Source organism: Seriola dumerili, unplaced genomic scaffold, assembly GCF_002260705.1.
Source record: "Seriola dumerili isolate Sdu_G_001 unplaced genomic scaffold, Sdu_1.0 BDQW01000449.1, whole genome shotgun sequence".
In the NCBI taxonomy this organism is placed as follows: Eukaryota; Metazoa; Chordata; class Actinopteri; order Carangiformes; family Carangidae; genus Seriola; species Seriola dumerili.
The window spans coordinates 6,272,864-6,296,585 of record NW_019174704.1 but is presented as its reverse complement, the minus strand read 5'-3'; the positions used below and the strand labels follow the sequence as shown (position 1 = coordinate 6,296,585).

General features: G+C 40.0%; 1 protein-coding gene across 2 annotated transcripts; it reads right to left on the bottom strand.

Annotated features, from left to right (window-relative positions):
- Nucleotides 1-239: 239 nt before the first annotated feature.
- On the bottom strand, nucleotides 240-22,681 carry ubash3b (ubiquitin associated and SH3 domain containing B). Of its 2 annotated transcripts, none has more exons than XM_022762598.1 (14): nucleotides 22,074-22,681; nucleotides 7,741-7,794; nucleotides 7,343-7,529; nucleotides 5,691-5,889; nucleotides 5,165-5,334; nucleotides 4,787-4,995; nucleotides 3,937-4,081; nucleotides 3,590-3,710; nucleotides 3,366-3,488; nucleotides 3,140-3,232; nucleotides 2,524-2,668; nucleotides 2,331-2,437; nucleotides 1,718-1,818; nucleotides 240-1,621 (listed from the first exon to the last, which is right to left on the bottom strand). In XM_022762598.1, the coding sequence occupies exons 1-14, from the start codon at nucleotides 22,199-22,201 to the stop codon at nucleotides 1,484-1,486; spliced, it is 1,920 nt and encodes a 639-aa protein (XP_022618319.1). In that variant the 5' UTR covers nucleotides 22,202-22,681; the 3' UTR covers nucleotides 240-1,483. The 2 variants fall into 2 exon arrangements, with proteins under 2 accessions (XP_022618319.1, XP_022618318.1); XM_022762597.1 differs by having other exon boundaries at nucleotides 1,718-1,827; nucleotides 22,074-22,680.
- Between the last annotated feature and the right edge of the window lie 1,041 nt (nucleotides 22,682-23,722).

Genomic DNA, 23,722 nt, shown 5'->3' with positions numbered 1-23,722 from the left:
TTTTATGTTATTTATTCCACCTGTGCTTTTCCTGCCATGTCAAGTCAAAAAGCTCCCTGTCCCTAATTATTTTCAATTCTGCACTGCATGTGGCAGATATTGCAAATGGGGCTAAGTAAAGTAAAATGTTTTAGTCAATAAAACATATTTGCATGTATATTTTCTCACTTGTGCTTAGAAACCAGTTTACTGTAAGGGAAAATGGCAGCATCAACAGCAAAATAATACTGCTGCAAGACAGAGAGTAACTGTTTAATTGTTATCTGTCCATTCCAATATCCACTCATGCTTATTTTCTTTGAATGAGAACAGCCTCACTGCAGTTTGTGTAAAACAGAATCAAAAATTAAGAGCAACCAACTGCTAACCAGCGTGAAGAAGTAATGTTTTTACAGAGCACGTGGCACAGGGTGATATGTGCCTACATAACTCCATGACTATGCTTTATTCATTTTTGAGAGTATCAATAGATTTTCTGAGTCATACAACAAATAACTGGTATAGGCAGTAAGCATGTAAATCATCTGACATAACCAAAAAAATTAAATGCAACAAGTGTTTGAAAAGCAGTGTGGTTATCAGGCTTACAAAGTGTCAGGGTCATGATAAACAAGCAAAAGTTTTAGTCAATACACCTGGACATAATTAACAACCCAACAACAGCCTCCATTTCATTATAAGAATCTTCTTTTGTCATATTGACTTGGTTGCTCCTATGGTGGTAATCAAAAACTGCATTGCATCCACATAATGCCTGTGGACCATGGCCTTACAGGAAGCTTAAAAGGATTCATGAGGGCACATGAACGTTAAATTAGAAGAATCACTTAATGATATGACATTTACAGGAATAAAACATGTATAATTAACTACCCACCTCGGCACTAGAAATAATGAATATCAGTTCTCCCATGTCTGATTGTCAACATTTCTTTTGTGCTTTTTCGCAGGAGGGTCATAGCTACAAGTTAAATAATATTTTCTGACATGTGGAAAAATACTTCTGTGGTACAAGTCTCCTCATCTAATTCTTGTCACAGTGTGTGAGAAGGCAGCAGAACACAAAGTCTTCACTGCCCCACCTGAGGAGGAACCACAGGCAGAGCTTAATGACACACCTTCTCGAGGCACAAAACCTGATTCATCAGCAACCATCAAGAAATATCCTGATTTCTCGTAGCACCTCCACATTTTGGGAAAAGAAGTGGAATGTTGAGGGAAATTCAACAAACTGCTGCCCAATCTGTAGCCCATTTCTGCTGTGATCCCTACACGAATGGTATTTTCTCTTTCCTGAGCAGTACATCTGAAAACATTTGTATCAGTGAATGCACATTTTTTTTGCATGATGTCTTTGACGGAAGCCAGACTTTTTTTCTTTTTTTTTTTTTTTTTGGTAATTGGGCTGGATTTATAGCAGTGTGGGTTAAAAATAAATACTTTTCAGCAGTTCAGGGCAGCCAAAAGCCAAACAGCAAATCTTTCAGTCTTGCATTAGCATTTCCCTCCAGTTGAAACTGTGATTGGGTCCATGTGTCAGAGGCAGGATGGGTGGGTCGACCAGCTGCCACACCCCAGTCTCTCCCATTTCTTCACAAGCACAAAAACCCAAGTAAGGAATCTGCACAAAAAAGAGACAGCTGTATATATTATCAAAGAAAAACACAAGGAGAAGATAAAACTAAATAAAGCGTTGTAACTAAAGGAGCAGACTGACCTTTCGGACAACTTGGACAAAGTCCTTGGAGTTTTGGGGGCTCAGGCCTTGTATCTGGCGAGTGCAAGCCTCCAGGGAAGAGGCATGGGCCACAATCAGGACTGTGTTTCCTGTGTGAAAGAAGTATAGAACCACATTCCACACATAGCATTAGCTTGCTATAATGTTTATGGACACTCAGTAGTTGATAATATGCAGCTTGAGGCATTCAGGCTCTTAAAGACATTTACATAGAGGCTGGGACAACATCCAAAGTAAACATTTGACTAAGAAGGCCAGCAAGCTGAGAACAAAGTGCTTATCAAAAACTCAATTATTTTTATACAATTGTGTCACCCTCTTCAAGTTCAAGGTTTTAGGGCGTGTCTGTGGAGTCAGGTACACTTTCTTTGTGTAGAGTAGCTACCATTGTTTAATTTCAGTTTTACTAGCATGCTCAGTGTACAGTAGCCACCACAGATTCAATTTCAAATCAGTTAAAAAGAAGCTTTAAAATGTAATCATCCTGAAAAGCAAGTAGACAATATAGCCAATCAATGTTGCCAGCATTTTGTGCTTAAGAAAACTGGTATTAATTCAAAACCCTTGCTACATAAGGCCAGTCCCACTTTACCCAGACTCTTGCACTCTGCCAGGATCTCTTGAGTCACTTGGAAGCTCCTGCTGATGTAGGTGTCATAAGACTCTGACACCGCCAACTTACTTATGGGAATATGAGGTCTATGGACAAAACAATAGGTAGAGAAGGTTATTGTAAAATTGCAGCATCACAGAAAAAAACGTATGGCGTTGGTGTTGCTGTGTACCTGTATGTTGTGTCCACACTTAGGTTAGCAGCAGCCAGATCAGCTGGGGGGATCCAGGTCGGTAAACATGTGCCTGAAACCCACTTGGTCCATTCAAACAATCCTGGCTCCACTCTGATTTTTGTCTTTCCCTCCTGCTGGAGACCTGACAGAGTGAAACACAGAGAGAAGCTGTGAGGAAAATCTCTCTTTCTAAAAATACATCTTCACGTGAAATGTAAGACTTGGTGCAATAAGGTTTTGACAAAGAAAATATTTCTAATAAGAAAAACACATTAATTAGATATAAAGGGATGGGAAAAGAAGTTAGACCTTCTGTTAAACCTCTTTCTTTTCTTTTTTCCTAATGATGTCTCTAGGTACCGAGGAAGTTTTGTTATAATTTATCAAAGCTGTAAAAATTGAGACAAGCTGTAAATAATGAGACAAATCCTATTGAGAAACTGGAGCCAACGGAAGGTTTCAGATCCAAAACCTAATAAAGAAAAGTCTGACATCATCATGCAGCAGTAATAATTTTAAATGTACATATACTATACCAGCTGAGAAACCTGATTCGACGCTGTGTAACTCATCTGTGACTGTGGTTAGAGAACTGATGAAGATGAGGACCTACCCTGCAGAATTTGCTGAGCAGTCTGGACGCAGCGAAGAGAAGGAGAGCAGTAAACAAAGTCTATTGTTGTGTGGCTTTCCAACAGAGCTTCACCTGAGATGGACCAAAACACAGTGCGATTCTATTGTCAGGCATTTTAATTGTTATGTAATTTGGTAAACATATTATCCACTGTATTTAATGATCCTTAAAAACTTAAATCCTTTAGTAACCTGTGGCAACTGACCTACAAGACGGGCCTGGGTGGAGCCAAACACAGTAATTGGACAATCTTTATCATAGTCCCGGTGGCCTCCACTTCTGGCTGGCAGGCTGGATGGCATGTTGAGATTAGAGCGAATGTATCGGCCTGCACAGACACAAATGAGAATTTTACAAAATGCTAAAGTCAAAAGTGTCTGATACAAGCCACATGAAAATGAAAATGTGCATGCTCCCCTGCATTTTTACCTTTGGAGTCAAAGCACTGAGTGACCCACTGTTTCCCAAACACCACATCCATCCTCTCCCCATGGCGACACACAAAGAGTCTCATCTTAGAGAGGGACGACTGACTAGTTGGCCTTGACACCTGCAATAAAGATTAATTTCACATTATGAGGCATTAGACACAAGTTGCACAGCACTAATCTCAAGCGCCTGCTAGATGCCCGCACTGTAATTATTGTCATTAAACACAGTCTTATTGGGATGCGCAACATTATTGCTAGAAGTTCATGACATTCTTTTCACTTTGCCTGAGGAAACTTTTTTTTCTGCATGCAATTGGAAAAGTCACACAATACAAATCATTGTACCTGCATAGGAGGACAGAGGCCGGTGAGGCTGGGAGGATCCATAAGACTGTCAAGTAGACTGTCGTTGAGCTGTCCATCCAACAATAACCCACCAACAGTGCTGCCAGAGTTAGATGGAGAGGCACAATTGAGGACGGAATGAGACCTGAGGATCAGACAAACACAGAGAACTCAATTCAACTTTATTCATATAGCATTGGAAATATTACACAGTTTATCCACAAGTAGAAAAGTATACGAACTCAACATAAAAAAAGTTAAAAAAAAGTATGCAGCGCACAACATACAAACTTGTCTGGCACAGTTAAAAGTTGGTGAGTGTATTTTCAAGTGAGTCTTGAAAATATCAACAGAGTGACAATTATGAATGGAGGGAGGAAGGGAATTCTATAGTCGTGTGCCAGCTGCTGAGAAAGCCCCATGACAGTGAAACATAACCTGTTCAGGGAGTGTAATAACGTGGGCGAAGGAGCCCAGTCGAAGCGCTACTCAGAAACCAGGCCAAGATGATGATTCATTTTCTTTTCTTTAGCTAAGAAACATCACCTTACTCAACTGTAAAAAAAAAAAAAAAAAAAATGCACACTGAGGGGATTTGTGGATTGTAAGTTTGAGATAAGACTCAGTGATGTTTTTGTGAAGTGGTTGCAAAAAGGGACTTTGTGGTTTTGAAGGGCAGGCAGTAATGATCTGCCACTGCTGTTAGTGCTGTCGCTATGCACTTCATTCATCAAATCCAATCCCAGGACCTCCCAGTGCGACTCCTTATGTGTCATGGAATTTTTTTAATGCAAGCAACACATGATGGTGTACTTGTGTCTGTGTTGAATATTGTGCTTCCCTGCCGTACCCGTGGACAACCCAGGTGTCCGACTCATCGGCACGGTTGACGTAGTTCTCGGGCAGCAAGCCGGACAGCCCCGTGCCCAGAGAGGTGCCGTACACCCAGCCCTCGCTGGCGCTGCTCTGCTCCACCGGAGACATAAAGATAAAGTCTCCTGTCACCAGCTCAAGCTCATCGTCATTCTGAGGCACATACGGGTACATGACTTGCAGTGTCTGCAGGGGGCAGATGGTTAACTACCGTTAGACAGTGGTAATTATGATTTTTAACATTTCTTTCACTAAATGTCAACATAATCAAACGGAACTAACAAGTGCCAGAGTTAGCATTGAGGAAAACATACTTGTTAAGAGGAAGTACTCATTTCAAAGGAAGCAGATCTACCTCATGGTTAGCAAATCGAATATCCCGGGAGAAGAGCACAGCCAGCCAATCACAGCCTGACGCTGCATCCACATTTTTGGCTAACTTCTCCAGAACTGGAAGGTGACTGACTTGGAAGTGGTATGCCAAGGTGACATGAAGTTGTTTCTTATGGGGCTCGACGTGAACATCTGGACAAAAGAAAAAGAGGAAAATGTGCACACCAGATGTATTAATATATATTGTACATATACTCATAACTATTATGTAATGTTCACTTTGCATTATTTTAACTACATAATGGTTCTCCACTAAAATTTACACGCTGACACACAAAACACTAAAAATGTATTGTCTGGTGATACTGCTCGGCTCATCTCCGACATATGGTTACTATAAATGCAATTACACATACACATATAAACCGCGCACATATGAAGCTGTAAACCAGAGCCTCTTAAACTACATCATTCTTGCTCAACCCTGTACATCGAGTCTACAAGATAGTGTTCATGTATAATGGGATTTTCACCAAAGGGACTCAAACCTGCTTTAGCTGCTGCTTCAGTGGCAAAATCAGCAGCGAAACTCTTCAGCACCTCCGCCACCTGCTCCTCCACAAAGAGGCCAATAAAGGTCGTGGAGGTGTAGAGCTCCAGGGGGAGAGGCAGGGGTATGCGACCCTTCCACTTCGCCACAGTGGTCTGGAGAGCGTCGGACAGAGCCTCCACCTTCCCATCAGCACACTGAGCACAGCGGAGACAGTAAAACAGGATCAGGATCAGCATCAGTGTTGCAGTACTGAGCCACCCAGTCATTATATGAGATATGCATATACAAGCACATGTGTACAGACACTCTGTGGCCACCTGTAAAATCTAACACAATCCAATACAACAGCTCAGCCATAAATTCCATCTTTAACAAATAATAATGTTCACTTCTGACTGACAATGACACAGGTATTAATTCAACTAATGTTTTGCCTGTGCCATTTTTAAACATGTGGGGAGAAGAATATTCAACATATATTCTAACACAATACAGTCCAGTACAACACCACCACTAAATACAACCTCAGTAATAAACATACATTGGAATGACTACAAAATTTTGTCAAAAACTACAGCCATTATAAAAGGTGTTAGACCTGTTGTATTGGAGGGCAACACGTTGTTTAAGTCCACCTAATAAAGGGACAGTACACAAAACAGCACATTGACAGCATCAAAAGCAACATGGGACATAAAAGAAGAAGTGGAAAAAACAAGACTATAACCATGCTAGTGGTTCTGAGAGGCTGCACTTAGTAGTAAACACAAGGTACAGCTGAGGCTGATGGGAATGTTATTTTTGCAGGTATTTGGTGATAAACCAAATATTCAAACAATAAATGTTTTGACTGGATAGTGGCATTAGATGAAAAATGAAGGCACCACCAAAGTTATTAGGATTCGTCATCTGGGAACTATGACTGTCTGAATGAAACTGAAATCTTTGTGTTAATCCTAGATGTAGAGATATTTTACTGGATTTGGCCTGCTGGTGGCGCTAGAGGCAAAGTTTATCAAAATTTGTAGAATTCATCCTCTGGGAACCATAAATATCTGTACAAAATATCATGGCAATCCATTCAATAGTTGTTGAGATATTTCATTCTGGATAAAAAGTGGTGGACCAGCAAATATTGTCTTCCCTAGATTTGCTAGCGTTGCTAAAAAACAAAACAAAACAAACCCCGTAAAATAATTTATGATGTAACAAAAAGTAGGTTCAGAAATTATGATAGCAAATGCCAAACACTGACAAGTTGCATCAACAAAGAGGAACTACAGTCACAAGTTGAAACTAAACAACAGGGATTTGAAAGTTGTAAAGAGACAACAGGGGGTTAACAAATGCCAAACTGGTAGGATAATTTGTAGCTGTGTTTGCAAAGCTGATTTAGTTACATTTCTTTTCTTAGAGAAACAGAACCCTAAACCTGGAGGAACCAATGTTTAATGAATGATGAGACAGCATGTAACAAGATGTGTGGTGCATAGACTTGGTTAGAGCCACATATATTCAAAGAAATAACCTGACTCCCTCTACATGAGCACTGACACAAGACTGACACACAAACACACACACACACACAGATACACACACACACACACACACACAGACACACACACACAGAGTATGGCTAAGACTGACCATGAAGAACTGGCAGAGGGTGATGTGCGGGAAGATGTTGTGTGCCTTATTCTTGCCACAGGAGAGGCGGGACTGCTGCCAGAAGTGTGACAGCTGCTGGAGCAGCTGTCCACTGGGACGCAGGTATAACACATATTCTCTGGGTAGAGGGTCGTCCAGGAAAGGGTCATCCAGGTGGGAGAAGAGCCTGGAGCGACAGACACAGGCAAGAAGACTTGGAGGTGAGGACAGCTAATGTCCAGCAGAGGGCACTACCATTGCAGCAGCAAAGTGACACGTCAATACAATGTTGAGCTAGGTCAGTACATGTCAGGTTTACCGTCACAACATTTTCTATTGGCATTCCACTTGTATATTGATAAGTATGAGAGAGCATTTCTAGAAAACTTTGTTCTCACCAGTCGCAAGCTGCCTGGACATTTTTGCCTCCTGTCGAAACCAGAGCTTTCAAACTGGAGAGACAAAAAGAAAGGGAGATCAAAGCACAGTCACAAAATCAATGGTTTCGCTTCCGGAGCGGTTTTATTAGGAGATTGCTGAGCTTCCACGTGACAATGAACAAAGAACAAACATCCCAAGAGAGCAGTGAAATGACAACAAGCACACTATAATTCATAACAGGAGTTCATTATTCATACCAGAGGTTCACAGAACAGCACTGATAAAGATTTTAAACGGCCAGATTATTTGCTATGAAAATATTTAAAAACTCAATCTGGTTCGATCATCAATACAAGTGCGGTCACCAACTCACTAGATGCCAATCCCCGTATTCAGTGTGTTCTGGGTTTAACATGAAGCTGATTCTGGACTTGATTCTGTTACAAGTGATTCAGTCCATCATTGAATACCTACTGCTGTGTTAGAGAGGAGAGGGTTGCTGAAGCAAATCTGCTCACATCCTTGGTTAACATTTCATTTCCGCAGCAGCCAAAAGCCATAACATTAAGACCCCTAAATATGACAGTAACATTGAGAAAAACATAATTCATGTCTTGTGTTTTAGTGTAATAGGCATTAATAAGAAAAATGCAGTGTCCATGTCTTGTGACTTGATTTATCTCAGTCCTTTCATAAATGTCTTAAGATGTGTTTCTGAAACAAGAGAGAGCTGATTACATGATTACTCTTGAGTGCTCAAAATCTAATTAGTGTCTTTTTATAAAACCTCTGGTATTGCAGGCCGCCTCTGAAGGGATTCACTGATTAGAGCAGCTTTCTTCGGTTTAGAGGGGACTATCGCAGAGGTTCTAGACGTGACTGTAATTCTGAAGGTTTCCATCTTTGCCCTTCTTTCAGTCAGTCAGCATGTCAGTGACATACTTATCGAACAAACTAGACTCTTACAGCCTAATCTGTAAAGATTTGACACACAATAGTCCAAACTCTCCATTTAACAATCCTAGATTAGTGTATGTAGGATGATGATACACATTGGTGGCAGCTGAGCGTATATGTGAGGTGTCTGTTTATTAATTTTAAAGTTTCTCTATGCAAATAGATTAGATCAGTGCATGCTGCCTCTGTATGTCATAGTGGACACTTGCAAAGATTCATATTTAGTTTATTTGTGTTTATTTGTTTTATTGTGCTATAAAAATTTGAATCTCAGAGAAATAACTAAAGAAAGTAATGTTTGGGTACCTGGCTGAATTCATTATTAAGTTACGGGAGATGAGAAGCACATTGTCTCCACAGCATTTAACCTTTAAAATTCAACTATAAGCCATGCAATCCCATCTCTCCTCCTTTCAGTTCAAGTTCTTGTGTGTGTTATGCAAAATAAAGCACAGCCCAAAGTCAGTGAGAATTACTCACTCAGTCACTTCATTAGATAACCAAAAACAAAACCTCCATGCTTTATCTAAAGGGTAACTGTGCTGCCCCTAAAGACAGCTCTGCTTGTCACTGCATGTCTGAATGGCCGTTCTAATGAATAGAGAAGAACAATCTATAGCTGATGTTAAAATAAAATGAACAAGGAGGAAGTGTGGTTATCTGTACCATCGTACAGCCACTGACTTAATTCACAGCACAATATAGACATGTTGTCAATGTTGACAGTGTTCATAGTGCCACTCAAGCGTTCAAATTCAATGAGCCATTTTTAAATTTGTCCCACTGAGAGGGTCCTAGATACAGCAAAGTCCCCAAACCCCGGGGCAGTGTGCCCTGACAGAGCACAGCGGGCAGGGTGGGAACGCCAAAGCTACAGCATCGTAACAGATGGCTCACACAGATCTATTGCAACATGCACAGACAAATGTATGCAGAGTGAACGTGAACTGCATAAACGCTTCAAAGAAAGAGAAGTACAGTCAAAACTTAGTCTGCTGCTCAACTGTAATATGACAACATTTTGACAACATTTTACCTAATTGATTTTTTTATTCCTTCAATATAAACCGCTACTGCATGTGGAAGGCTTAAGACAGAGAGTCATTTGTTGGCTACAGTCGTATTATTCAGAGGTTCCACCTGGTGCTGTGTGGAGGAGGAAAAGAAGGGGATTTTCTCTCAGAAGGCATGATGGGATTACAGGCAGATGTGACTGAGACGTCACAAAATCCAATCCAGGCCAGAACATTGGATTGCTTGCCTCTTATCTCAATGGTATTTTATGAAACCCTTGTGACATGAAATAATAGAAAAAGTCTTACCACTGTGTCTGTGAGCACGCTCACAGAGACGGTACTTGAATTCAATCTTTTTAGGCTGCTGAAATTACTAGAAACCATGTTTCCTGTTTCATTAATGTAGCACAAAACCACAAATCATAAATTTGCCTTCAGGGGTTTAACAATCTAAATAGTATACAACAGAAGAGAAATAGACATAAATAATAACATGGCATGGTTTTGCTTGCCATTTTTAGTCATTGATGTGAGACATAATTTTATACAGGAGGGTGAATAACAGCAATGTCTAAATGCTGAACTGGATGCAGCTCCATGGGTCCAGTCAAGCTGACGGAGGCAGCTCAACAACAAAAGAGCAATCAATAGCAAGAGGCCAAGGTAGTATAAACTTTTTATGCTTGCATTTTTGTAACTACCACAGAAGCAGTGGGCCTTTAATAATCAAACAGAAAAGCTGAGTATTACAACATCATTATGTTTCTGAAAAACAGGAATTATTTAACATTCAGCATGAACGTTGAATTTTAAATGTTTAAAATGTAATATTTCTTTTCCCCAGGGTCGGGTTTGTTTTGTTTTCTAGAGAATTCTTCTGCTTGATGGGAAAAGAGACAGTAAGGTTAACTAGCCACGTAGCGTGTGTTTGCTTTTCTGATTAAATTGTTGCGTAAAGTAACAATCAGAGTCAAAGCTTAGTGCACATTAGACTACAACAGTGGCAGCGTATTATCAGAAGCCCTCAGTGGTTGTAGCCCCACCAAGATAAATAATAGCATTTCAAAAGAAAATACATATTCCTACTCCACAGGTTTATTTGTACACAGTTTGTAAAGCTGCTACTGAATCATTACAGTATCCTAGATGTTATAGTTAACATAATGGCTATAAGAAATCCATAATTTCATTTCATAATTTACTTTTATGTATTTATTTATGTCATTTCTTAATTAAATTATCTGGCAGTTGGGATACCAGTTGAAAAGTAATAAAGGTCATGTTCTGGGATGTCTGAACTTTTACATGGATGCAAAGGTTGTAAAAAATAGTATATATAAGACATCTGGCCTGGCTCAGAATGAAGTGACAAACCAGAGGGAAGTCGTAGTTCACTGCCAGATGCATCTTAAAGGTAAGATATACAGTATGATAGTGCTTTTTCCGAAAGGCACCACATACACTGTCTTACTTGTACACTATTGACACAAAACATATACTGATTTGGAAATCTGGACCCTTAGCATGATGCAGCCTCAGTGAGCCCCTTCCCCACTTATTACATCCATTCTAACAGCTTTATCAACAACTTAACACATGCATGGTTATCTAGTGGTTATCACAGACACTTAGACATCAGGTAAGTGATATTTTTGAAGTTTCAGTCTGCACAATCTGAAACCACAGCACATTTCAACCAAGTTTTCGCAAGACGTGACATTTTCACTTCAGTTCAGTCACAGATCTGTCTGCTGATACTCTTTGTTTCTGGCAACGCTACAACTAAAACTTATTTTCATTGTTGATTATTTTCTCAATTAATAAATGTATAGTTTGTCAGAAAATAGTGAAAATGACCTACCACACCCATTTCCCAAAGGAATCAGTATTGTTTTAGACACAGAAATAGTCTGTCAAACTATTTATTCTACCAACAAAACTAATGTACTGACAATGCTAACACCATAAAAAAAATTAAATAGCAGATAAAGACAAACTTTTAATTCCAGGATTCTTGAGGGAGCCCTGCATAGTAGGGACCCTGGATAGTCAGTTCTACTATCCTCCCCACTTCAATGTCCCTGCTGGCCTTTATAATGTACGGGTGGCCTCTAGTACGTACGTGCTAGCTACTACATTAGATGTATTGTCACTGCTGCCTTTTTCACGTTGAATGTAATGAATAACGTGTTCAAATGATACAGTGCTAATTCTATTTTGTTTCCATTTCCCTGAGCAAAAGAAAGTGGGACACCGACATCACCAGCACCCACAGAGAGCAGGAGAGGTGTGACAGGGAGCCGCAGAGGGAATGGGTCACACAAATCCTGGAAAGGGAGGCAGAGGCAGCATCCAGGTGACAGGAGACAGAGAATTTCACAGGAGCTTTCTCTCCCTTACGGACCATCTAGTCGATGTTTTGGCCAGGAAGATAGCCCGTCCTGCACCACAGCCCTGTGCATACCAGCTGCTGTTTGATCCCGTTGCATTTTTAAAGAACAAATCAATATTTTTGTGACCAAAAGTTTGTTTTTGCTAAACTGAATATTCCTATTACTAATTCCTTTTCTGTCTGTTCCAACGTGGATGAAACAGTCACGGACAAACTGTCCTCAATAACTGCATCTAACCCCGAGGCCTCTCCTTTGCTCTTAGAGAGAACTGAGCAAGTTATTTATAAACTGCATTTCCTGTTCACAGCTAGAGGAAGATGAAAAAGATTAGAGAGTGCAAGGGAGAGAACTCACTCTGGATAAGGTATGGCTTCAAACCAGCAGCACTGTTTGCATAAATGACAGTGACCATTATTAGATGAGGGCTTTTACTTCATTTGTACATGCACCACTGCTGCAGGCAATATTGGAAACAGCTTTTCATTTCACCCACATACGGTAACTGCATTCGGTTCCTATTCCCACATTTAACTCTACTACAAACAAAATGTGCTGGCTGCCTGTTGCATGTTTAAACAGTGATGTTTTTGGTTTTTCATTTATGTAAACATTCTTTGGACTGTTTATTATAGCTGACCTTTTCGCTAGACTTGGATATTTTCCAGGTATCAGAGGAAGTTATCGCTTTATATCAGGCAATCTGCACATTTTTCAAAGTATCGCATGAGTGAGAGTACTTGGGATTCCTTTAAACATCATATTGTAAATTACTTTGAACTCGACTGCATTAATGTCACGCCTTTCATAGCTAAATATTAGTCAAGAAAGAATGAGGAAATGAAATCATAAATTAAAGCCAAAAGTAACAAGCCTGTAGAACTGAACAAAAACCATGTCACCCTGTCCCTGCACACACACGCTAACACTCACAGCTACATGCTCCCAAGAGCCCCTCCCTGACTCAGCTCTAAGGGCGAATCAACATTTCCTGTTTACAAGCCGGTGGCGAACACACATCACTAACCACTTATCGCACTAACAGCAGTGAGAGCACTGCTGCTGCCCAACACCAGACTGCACCCTAAGGAGAGCCCCATCAGCAGAGGAAATGTGCTTCCCTACATCCAGACTGGCCGACATTGCCCACGCCGAGTCAAACAACAGACGTTCCAGCCTCTTCATCAACCGTTTCACTAGCTGACTAGTGGACAGAGTTTGAATCCAGCTTTCTTTGCACTTTCATTCTGGTCACAACAGATCAGTTCAGGATGTCAAGTAGCACACAAAAAGAGAGGGAACTAGAATGGCACTGCGACTTTCAGTGGTGGAAGAAATATTCAGATCACAAACAAACTGACCAATCAAGGCAGCAGTAGACAAGCAACTCCCATGTTCTGGGGGGTAAAATTACTGTTTTAGTCAGTGGAGTCTGGTAGCGTTGAACAGAGCTGTATGGAGACTGTTTCTGGTAAAACAAAGAGGATCTTACTATTTATCCAAATGTGCTATTGCTGTAAGAATCCTATCCATCACATTGTCAGTGACTATAATAAAAATCTGAATCTGTCAGTGGCAAAAACAAGTACCTTTGGTGGACATACTTTGAAGCAGACAAATGCACCATCTGACTACATTACATTAGAGATTTTGCTCAATAGTGGATTGAATGCAAAGATTTGTGTTGCTATCAATCATTTAAACCCAAAAACATTGGAAAATAAAGATTCAAATATCCCAGAATTATCCTCTTAGAGAGGTGATACATAATGATGATGAACAGTCTGACATTTGGGTGATATACTTGCTCGCCGCCTTGCCAAAGTTAGATGAGAAGGTTGACGTCACTCATATGTCCGTATGTTAACACTATAGCTAAGAGTTGATTAGCTTAGCTTGGCACAAATACTGGAAGATGAAAGGAGCAGTTAGCTTGGCTCAGGCTAAAATTCAAAACTCACAAATTAATATGTAGAATCCCATTTGTTTAATCCAGACACAAATTGTAATGTAAAGACGACAAGCTGTGGTTTGATAGTTACAGCATGTCACTTGTAAGCTAGGCATGTAAGCTACAAATTCCTTTTACATCTCTGTTTGTGCACGTACTGAATAAATGAGATACAGCCCATTCATTAGGTATGTTTAGAGGTGTTAGTGCATATTTTTCACTTTGGACAGAGCCAGGCTAGCTGTTTGCTTCTAGTCTCCATGCAAAGCTAAGCTAACGTACTGCTAGCTTAGTAGTAGCTTCATAGACATGAGAGCAATATCAATTTTCTCATCTAACTAACTCATCTAAGAAAGTAAATATGCATATTTCAATAAATGTCAAACTATTCTATTACTGGTGGGAGTCACTGGTGATGATTGTATGAGTGTTTATTTTGTTTAGGGTCAACAAAGGCACTAATAAAGCCAGATCTTGGTACTGTACACTCATAAAGCTTTTCTTTGAAACTGATAAGGCAACATTTCAGTTCCACATCTGTAACAAAGCCAGCTGTGTACAGCTGGTGTCTGGAACTGCTTCTCTTCCTCTCACTTCATTGTCTGGAGAAGAGAGATGAGAAGTCCACAAGGTCCGACTGAGCAAGTCAAAGACTGACACATTTAAATGAACTGTGTGGGCCTGTGTGCGAGTTAAAGATGTTTGTAATATTCTTCACTAGACTATTGTGTCCATCAAGCTTATCAGTTTGAACAAATGATTATAAAAGCTTCATGTCAAAACTAAAACTAAAATGAAGAGTGCTGTTTTACAAGAGTGTTATTTTTAGAGCTGCCTGACGTCAGTGGAACAAGTCAAAGTGCACAAAGCAAATATTTCACTAAGAATACATGAGGCGCAGTGCCAAGACTGTGATGCATCACACAGCACTCCTCAAAGTCCCGGGATGTGTCATATGAGGCAAACAGAACAAGTTTGAAAGATACAGCCATGGTTGGTACAAGGCATTTTAAAAGAATATACTTTTAAACACCCAAATCAAGACCATCCCTTTTTAATTAAATCTCAAAATCTGACTTCTAGGATCAATTTGTCAAAAGATTAAGGAGGTACAAGTTTTAAATATTTATATTGGTCTAATCTGTAATTGTTTGTAGTTTGTAATATTTAGCCCTTCTCTGATGAGGAAAAAAGTTTTAACTCAGTCTGTAAATCAAACTTTTTTCCCACATGCAAGTGAGATGTGAATCCCCTGCTACAGCAGCCCTCAAACCACCATTTCAACAGAGCGCTCAGTAAAGGTCACAAACCACTTCCGGAAATGGGCGACTTCCTCTTGGTCGGCTCGAGTACAGGCTCATAGTTTGTTCTTGTGAGCTGCACACGCATGCACCAAAGTGTCACATATAAGCATATGTTATATATATACACATCATAATTACCAGGATAATGTGGAGCCCTCACATGACCTAGAGTGGTGCTTTTTTGCATAGGAAACAGTGAAGTTTTACCTGTAGTTATTGGTTAAGGTGAAGGCAGGAGTTATAAAACTGATGTAAGAGTCTCACGCTGTCACCATGCACACTGACTTCCTGTTAAACGCATGAAAGGCTTCACACTGTGAGTGACAGAAAACATGAATTTACTGTACACAACCTGATCTCAGCTAGATGCGTTACAGCTCAGCAACCACAGTGGCTTTGAAGCTTTTGTTCAAGAAGCACGATGGAACACAGACACTAACCATGTTGGCGCCTAAAGACAATTTCATCTGTACCAAATGAGCAACCTGAGGAGCTGTATCACTGTTGAAGAATACAAAACAAATTTCACATTTCAGTGAACTGTTATCACATATGGCTGTGTTGTCAGATGTCATCAGTCTTGCAGGCCCTTCTCATGGGATCAGTTTAGTGCTAGAATGATTTGTCAATTAATCAATTGCTTAATCAATGGAGTGTTCTGCCAAACACTTGCATGTCATAAACATAAACGTTCAGCTCCTTATTTAAAGATTTGATGGGAAATAATAAAACACCATATGTGCTTCAGGCTCAAGAATCGAGCACAGGCTTTCTGACCAAAGTGTGGTGGTTGAATTTTCCGAAAACTGATCATCACTGTAAGAACATCTGTGATTGGTCTAAAACATCACGTGACATTGTTGTATTGCCTTACGGAAAACTTCTCCTTTTCTGGTTCAATGTCACTGTTTACATCATGTTAGCAGATCGAGCAAAAAGGCTTTAACATCTTTTATTTTCCTGCTCGATCTCCATCACTGCAGTCGTCATTTTGGGACATTTTGGTCATCAACTCTTTGTTTCTGTTGCTGACAACTCTCACATAATACCTTGATGGAGCTTAACAAAACAAAGCTGCAGTAGATGATAATATAGAAATCTGTATCCGGCATCATATTCAAATGTGTTTCAATTTCAGTCAAATGTTTTTACACAGCTGCATGCTTCACGCATGGCTGACATGCCGGAGCCGCAGACATGCCATCTGTTTACCTTGATGTTATGATGCTATACCACTGAAAACCACATTTGTCTGTGTTCAGCTACGCAGCACAGGGACTCTTCAGGGCAGTTGTTGTTTGTGTTGTTTCCATTTTAAAGGTGTGTAATTCCAGCATGTCCAGTTATTTTGGCCGCAAGCACAACATTTAAAACTGCACACAGACACACACTATCATGTGTGTTTCTGCATTAAGCATGAACCAGGCTTCATACCACCTGGGTCTCACACACTCAAAGATCCTTCCTTCCTGATACCCATATACTTCACACAGCATGTTTCACATACAACAGATAGACTAACCTGTACTTTCTTTTTATATATAGGAAAGTACAACAAAAAGTTAATACTTAACCATCATTGTAGTGACACAAGAAAGTGTCATTTACACAAGTGCAGTTAAGAAATGTCAGAGAACACATGATTCACACACTGAGGGAGAAATTAGTATCAGTTTTTCCCTCAGTGTGTGTATCATTAAATAAGAGCAGGTTTCTGAAGAAGAAATGGACCACAAGCAAAGACATAACAACAAAACAGTGCCCAGCCATCCCCAGAATTCTTAGAGGAAATTATATTACGGTGGGCCTGGTGTTTATCTCACAACAGGAGATGGCTCAGTGGACTTTAAAAGAAGCTGCTGGACATTTTTATTCGGACACTAAGATCACGTCCTCAGTATTTTATTCTGGAAAGGTTTTAACCTGGGTTTCTATAATTTAAAAGACATAAAGATACTTAATTTTAATTACTTTTAGGCCAACAAAATATATATAAAAAAGGAAGTAAAGTATTGTTCCACCAGACTTTTTTCATGGTGAGAAATACAATGACAATTCATTCTTTTACAAGTCTACAAGTTTACAATTTTAACAGAGAGGTCTAAGTTGGTCATAATTTTAGAGAAAATAGAGACAAAGTACTTACACAGTTATTTTAGCTGGTTAGTTGTTTAGTTGAGCTTTTAAACAGTTGTTATATTTAGGCTGCAACAAACAATTTTCTCGCTATTGTTTTGTCTACAAAATGGTGAAAATGTCCACAGCCCACAGAAGATGAAAAACTTCCAAAGCAACTAAAAAAAAAAAAACTAGTTACTAGTTACAGAGAGATAACCTGATGAAACTCTGTGTATCTGTCACGTTGTGAGCCAGATCAGTTTCCAGACCTGCCTCGGACCATCAGGCAGAATCAGGACAGGGAGAGAGATCCCTGTCCATCCAGCTCCTATCTGACCACACTAGTCAATTCCTGAATGACTAAGCAGAAAATCCCCCAATTAAAACGGACGGGCTGCTCGTTCGTGTGTGCGTGTGTGTGTGTGTGTGTGTGTGTGTGTGTGTGTGTGTGTGTGTGTGTGTGTGTGTTTGTGCGTACATGATTCATGCTCCCTACTGACTGGGAAAAAAACCCCTCAAACACAATGAAGCCCTTGTTCCCTGAAGCTATGACTGATAGCTGATTTTCCTATTATTCCTTCTTCCTCTCCCACCAACATCGAGGGAAAGGCCTGATAGCAAAACATGCAAACCTGACATGTGTTTTGATATTTTACTGCAATGTGACTGGGTTTGGTGGTTGAATCAAAGAGCAAAACATGATCTGCACAGATGTTCTACATTGCAGGCTAAAAGTCAAAGGTGTTTGAGTATTGAAGGCTGTCATGTACTAAACGCTAGTTCTGAACGTCTGGTCAGTGTCGTACACCTCTTTACTTCTTCGCTGATCATCACTTTCTGATTGAAATCATAATTTTGCCATTTTCAGACTTTATTGAGCCAAAGTTTTTGCACAGCTGCTTGTGTTTGCACAAAGTTAAAAACCTCAACTATAAAGTTACTATGAAAAACATGTTTTCACATTGATCAGATACACAAGCAACACTACAAACCATTTGGAGTCATGTTTCCTTCTTCCACCTAGCGAGTGAAAGTCCAATATTCACACTCGTTTTTGGCTGTTTTTGTCTCCACCAAGTCTTTGGGCTCTTTAAACTTCTAAATGCTCCGCTATGTTCACTAGCTAGTTGCTAACTGTGTCTGTTTGCTGTTTGGTGCTTGGCAGGTAGCGTTCAGTGGGTTTATCAGAGCTTTTTTGCTGCAAACAGCTGCCTACTTCTGCAGGAAACAGGGCTGATGAAAGTGGTGTATAGGTGTATTCACACCAGGATTTAAAACTGTGTGAAAAAAATGTGTGAGTTTGCAAACTGAATGTTAGCAAGCTTGTTAAATCAGAGAACTTTATTTTCCCTCTTCTTTGACTTTTTATTGAATGAAATGTCATGCAATGGTCAACAAAATACCAGAAAGAAGTAGACAGAACTGTAGGGAACTTAAAAATAGAGGTAACTTGTTGTGATTATAGGGCCACTCCGGCTCGGCCAGCTAGCAAGTTATTGGTTAGCTCACCAGCTGCAGCAGTTCACTAACTAGTCCTGCTAATAGTGAGTAGATCACCCCGCATCTGCCAACATCTATTTTGCATGGATGAGTGAATCTCACTTTGTGGTGTGACTACCACTTAAGTGAGCCACAGCAACAAAAAAAAGTTGCGGGTCGTAAAAAAAAAAACAACATTTTTACATTGAAAGAAGCTGAAACACAAATACAAGCGACCTCTTTAACAACCCATTCAATATTATTATAGTAGCAAATATGTACCTTTTTGGCACTGGTGCCGAAACATATCGGCTGTAGCATCAAAAATTTCAAATGATATATCCTGCCCTGCCCGTACAGTTATTTAATCTGTATATCACTATTCAAATAACTGTTGTGCCATAAGATCCTGAGAAATAGTCGCACCAATTACGACCAACTCAAACGCCCGAAGTGATGTGCAGAAGCATCCTACAGCCTCACCTGTGTTGATTTCGGACTATTCACATGCACATTTTGTGTTGCATAACTGATATCAGATCAGTAAGGCTTGAAGGTTATGGTGCTAAATTATTCTCCTTCATTAAAATTTTATAGCCTCAATCAAATCAAAGTGTATTAGTCTGTCATCAATAATAGATGTGAGTCTGCGAATACAACCGAATCTAGTTGCTCATTTTGTCTGCAGTGGTTCATTAGGCAGGAGGAGAGAGAGCTGCAGTCAAGCAGGATGAAAGCCTGCATGACCTTAGCCAGTTTTGCGGAGGATAAAAAGGCTTAATTTTGGAGATACTGTATCTGTCTAGTTGAAAGAAAAATGACTGTTCAACACTTTTGGCCTACTTAGCAAAACTCAGATAACTGTCAACACTCATCAATACATTCCGATCCCTTGTTTTACCTAGGGAGACAGTTTTATATGTTACAACTCAGACGCTGAAACAAGTAATAGATCTGGGAGTTAATCACGGCACTCTGAGATTACAGGTGCCACTGACAAAAGTGAACTTTTTCAGATTTCTTTTGTTACATGGGGCACAATTTTCAGGCACGCTGCAGATACAGAAAGGCTTTTGTGTGAGAGGAGGCTGTACAAATCATCAGGCTTAATATATAATGTGGGAGTCACTGACAACAGTAACAATGAGAAGAGACATTATGATTATAGATCACGTGATTAGGTAGAGTTTGTACAGTGAGAGGAGGCTGAGGCGTAAAAACCCAGCCATGCAAAACTTACATTAAAATTTGATACCTATTCAGTGTCTGTGACAAGCCCTATCAAAGGCCGGAGTCAGGTGTAAAAGGAGTCAAGCTGGTGTTAAAAAGTAACTGGTTACTTTAATATTTTTACTCTAAGAAGATATAGTTGCTAGCACACCTTCCTTTGTTAACAGGCTTAGTTACAATGAGTAAAATAAGCACACGTGGGGTTTATAAAGCACACTTTACAACATAAATGCATTCTGCATTTCTCCCATTTTTCTGGTTTATACTTCTGTTGATTCATGGTCCAAAATACTGAGACTTAAACAATCTACCATAGTCCCATGTAAACCCAACACTTATGTTCATACTGTATATGTTCAGTAAGATTAACTGTTAAACTGAGATGCTATTTGAGGCCACAAGCACCAAGCAGACAACACATCACAAGGATACTCAACATTTTTTTAATGTAATTACATAATCTACAGACTACAATCACAAGCCAATACTGCTTGTTTCCTGGCAACTTCTTCTCTCAGGAATGAATGAAAAGAAGTGTTGAGGAGCCCTGGAAGGCCCACAGGATCAGGTTTTCATTGAAAACCAAGTAGAGCTGGCCTGACTCAGACAACGCTGCACATCTTCTCCAAACAACAGAAGGACAGGTGTACACTAAAGCTGAATGTTTCAGATTAGGTGATTGATCAATTTGTTAAAATTACCAAAAATACCAAAAATTGAACTATTTTTGATAATCAAACAATAATATTAGTAAAAACATCGGCATTTATTGTCAGTGTAAACTGAATATTTTCTTGTTTCTCAGACAAAACAAGACATCTGAGTATGTCACTTTTGGAAACTGTAAGATGCATTTTTCACCATTTTCTGACATTTCATTAACCAAATGATTAATTGTAAAAATAACCAGCAGATCGGTCGATTATAATTGAAATAATCGTTATTATGTGTGCACACAAGTACTTGTGCTTCAGTACGAATTTGAGGTACTTGTGCTTTATTTATAACTCCCACACTGCACCTATTTAACAGCTACGTTATAGGAACTAGACTTTAAAAGTATATGATAAGCACATAACATATGTTGCATTGTTATATAGTAAATGTAACTGCTCAGCTGTATAAAGTAGTGAAATTATCTCTACCTGGGAGTTAATCACGGAGTTAATCTATCAACAACTTTAAAATGCTGCTTACATGTTAGTGCATCAGTAATAATAATACATATATGTATATATATGACAGGAGCTGACAGGAGCCAATCTGTGTGCAATTAAGTACACATGAGTACTTTTTTTCTGGTAATAAGTACTTTTACTTACCTTTTACTTTGATTGCAGGACTTGTGGAAGTGTTTTTACACTATTGTATTATTGCAAGGATCTGAATATTTCCTCCACCACTGTAGTATCATATAAGCAAAACAGCAACAACCATATAACAACCATGTTACTCTCACAACATACAATGCATGTACATATGTAGGTTTATTCCCAAGACAGTGGCTCATAACTCTGAATAAGTGACATTAAATCTTATTGCAAAGCTCTGCTGTGGATTCAAGAGCAAAAGCTTCACTTTAGAAGGGGTCAACTGACATGACCCCATAGCCCACGACATGTGCTAACAACATGCACAGCAAATCAGACCTGTAGCGTCTCCTCTCAGCTGCAGAGATGCTTGAGATCAGCTGCTGATGTTGATAATGAAACACTCAGAGAGAGGAAAGTTTGGCAAAGAGTGTGGATTTAGTGGATGCTGCTGGAAATCCTGATTCAGCTCAGTTATAATATTGTGTATGTGGGTGTGGGTGTGGGTGTGCGTGTGTGTGCGTGTGTGTGTGTGTGTGTGTGTGTGTGTGTGTGTGTGTGTGTGTGTCTTGGGACAGTGCAGCTGTGTACTCACGCCCTGGTCTTGGGGAAGCCCATGGACAGCAGCACGTCCAGAGTAGACCCATGTTTGACGGTGCTTGGCCGGCTCTGGCGCTGCCTTCGCGGGGTCACTTTGGCATACAGGTCCTCTTTAGCTGCCATAACTCACTGCTCCATCGGTATGTCCGGTCCTAGACTCCTCTGGTATATTTTCATTTATTTAACAAAGCAGGAATAAATCGGCAGACTCTTTAAACCAGGATGACTTGTATAAAGCGGAAGCACGTAGAGAACACCAAAGCCTGTGAGGAAACTAGCATTTTCTAGGGTTTGTGAAATGCTCTGTGCTGGATCAAGCTGCCTTCTGACGGCTCGCACATGAAGGGGTCAGCCATGGGAAGTCACTTCTGCTCTCTCAGCCGTGCCCCCGATTCACAGTCCCCGACCGAGGGGAGCATGTCTGGTTCCTGCTCGCTTCTCGCATCCGGTCCGCTGAATGAAAAATCAGATGCGCCTATTTGGGCTTCCTTTCCACACGATGTCTTATTTATGAATGGATCCTGAGTGAGCGGAGCTTCAGCCTGTTAAAGGTTGAAGCTTCAACTGCGCGGCCCCTTTTGTTAAAGGGACAGTGCACAGTTTGCGAGAGGACAGGAAATCAGTGCGGTTTTCATGCGGAATAGGGGCTGAACTGACAGTAACATACAGTCCTCTCGGTGTGACGTGCGGCTGTTACGCTTGTACACCATGATTAATCAGATTAGTTGAGGTAGTGTGATGGAAAGTGGCTATGTAGGGCTAGAGAATGGAAAAAGTTGGTCACACTTCCTGTCTGCAAAAGTGGGTGTCGACACTCCCCGCATGCGCAGTACACAGAGCAAGCCATCACGAGTTGCCATAGCAACATAAAGGAAGCAAACGTTGTAAACATATCTATTTCTATTCTATTAGTAGTTTTTAATTAAGTTATACATTTTATTTTGAAATGTAACTGGCAGCTATAGCTGTTTAATATTTGTGCTTACAGTTTTTGTGAGCTGGGAACTAATACTAAACTAGAAATATTGTAATAATCATAATAATACTAATAAATAGCTTTTGCTAATTAAGCAATCAACAGCTCATCGCGCTCATGATGAGACTCACGTAGACTGTATAATGCTGGATGGACACTTATGTACCTTTATGTATGCTGATTGCATGTTTACTTATACACTTGGGTGTATACATTTTGTTTTGAAACCTGCCTGTGGTGACATCATGGACTGGCACAACTTGGTCTTCTTTCCCTTATTTTCCCTTGTTATTTATATAAGTGATAACATTGTTGTGTATCATTTAAGCAAACTATCTGAAGAGGTTAAAGGAAAAACAAACCTTATCAATATTGCAATAAAAAGTGTAGCCCTTATGATTGGGTGATACACAGGTCACCATGCTCAGGAGCAGGACTCATGTAGACTTTAAAAGGCTGGGACAGCAAAAGTTGAGGCCCTACTGTTCCAAACATCTTGGAGAACTTGTACAGTTCTTCTGTGGATTGAGGCTGTCTCAGTGTTTTCTGTCTCTTCATGTTATCATATAAATTGACCCTATGATATTGATTTCAGGGCTCTGTGGGGGCCACACCATCAGTTGCAGGACTCCTTGTTTTTCTTGTTTCTGAAGATAGTTCTATATGAC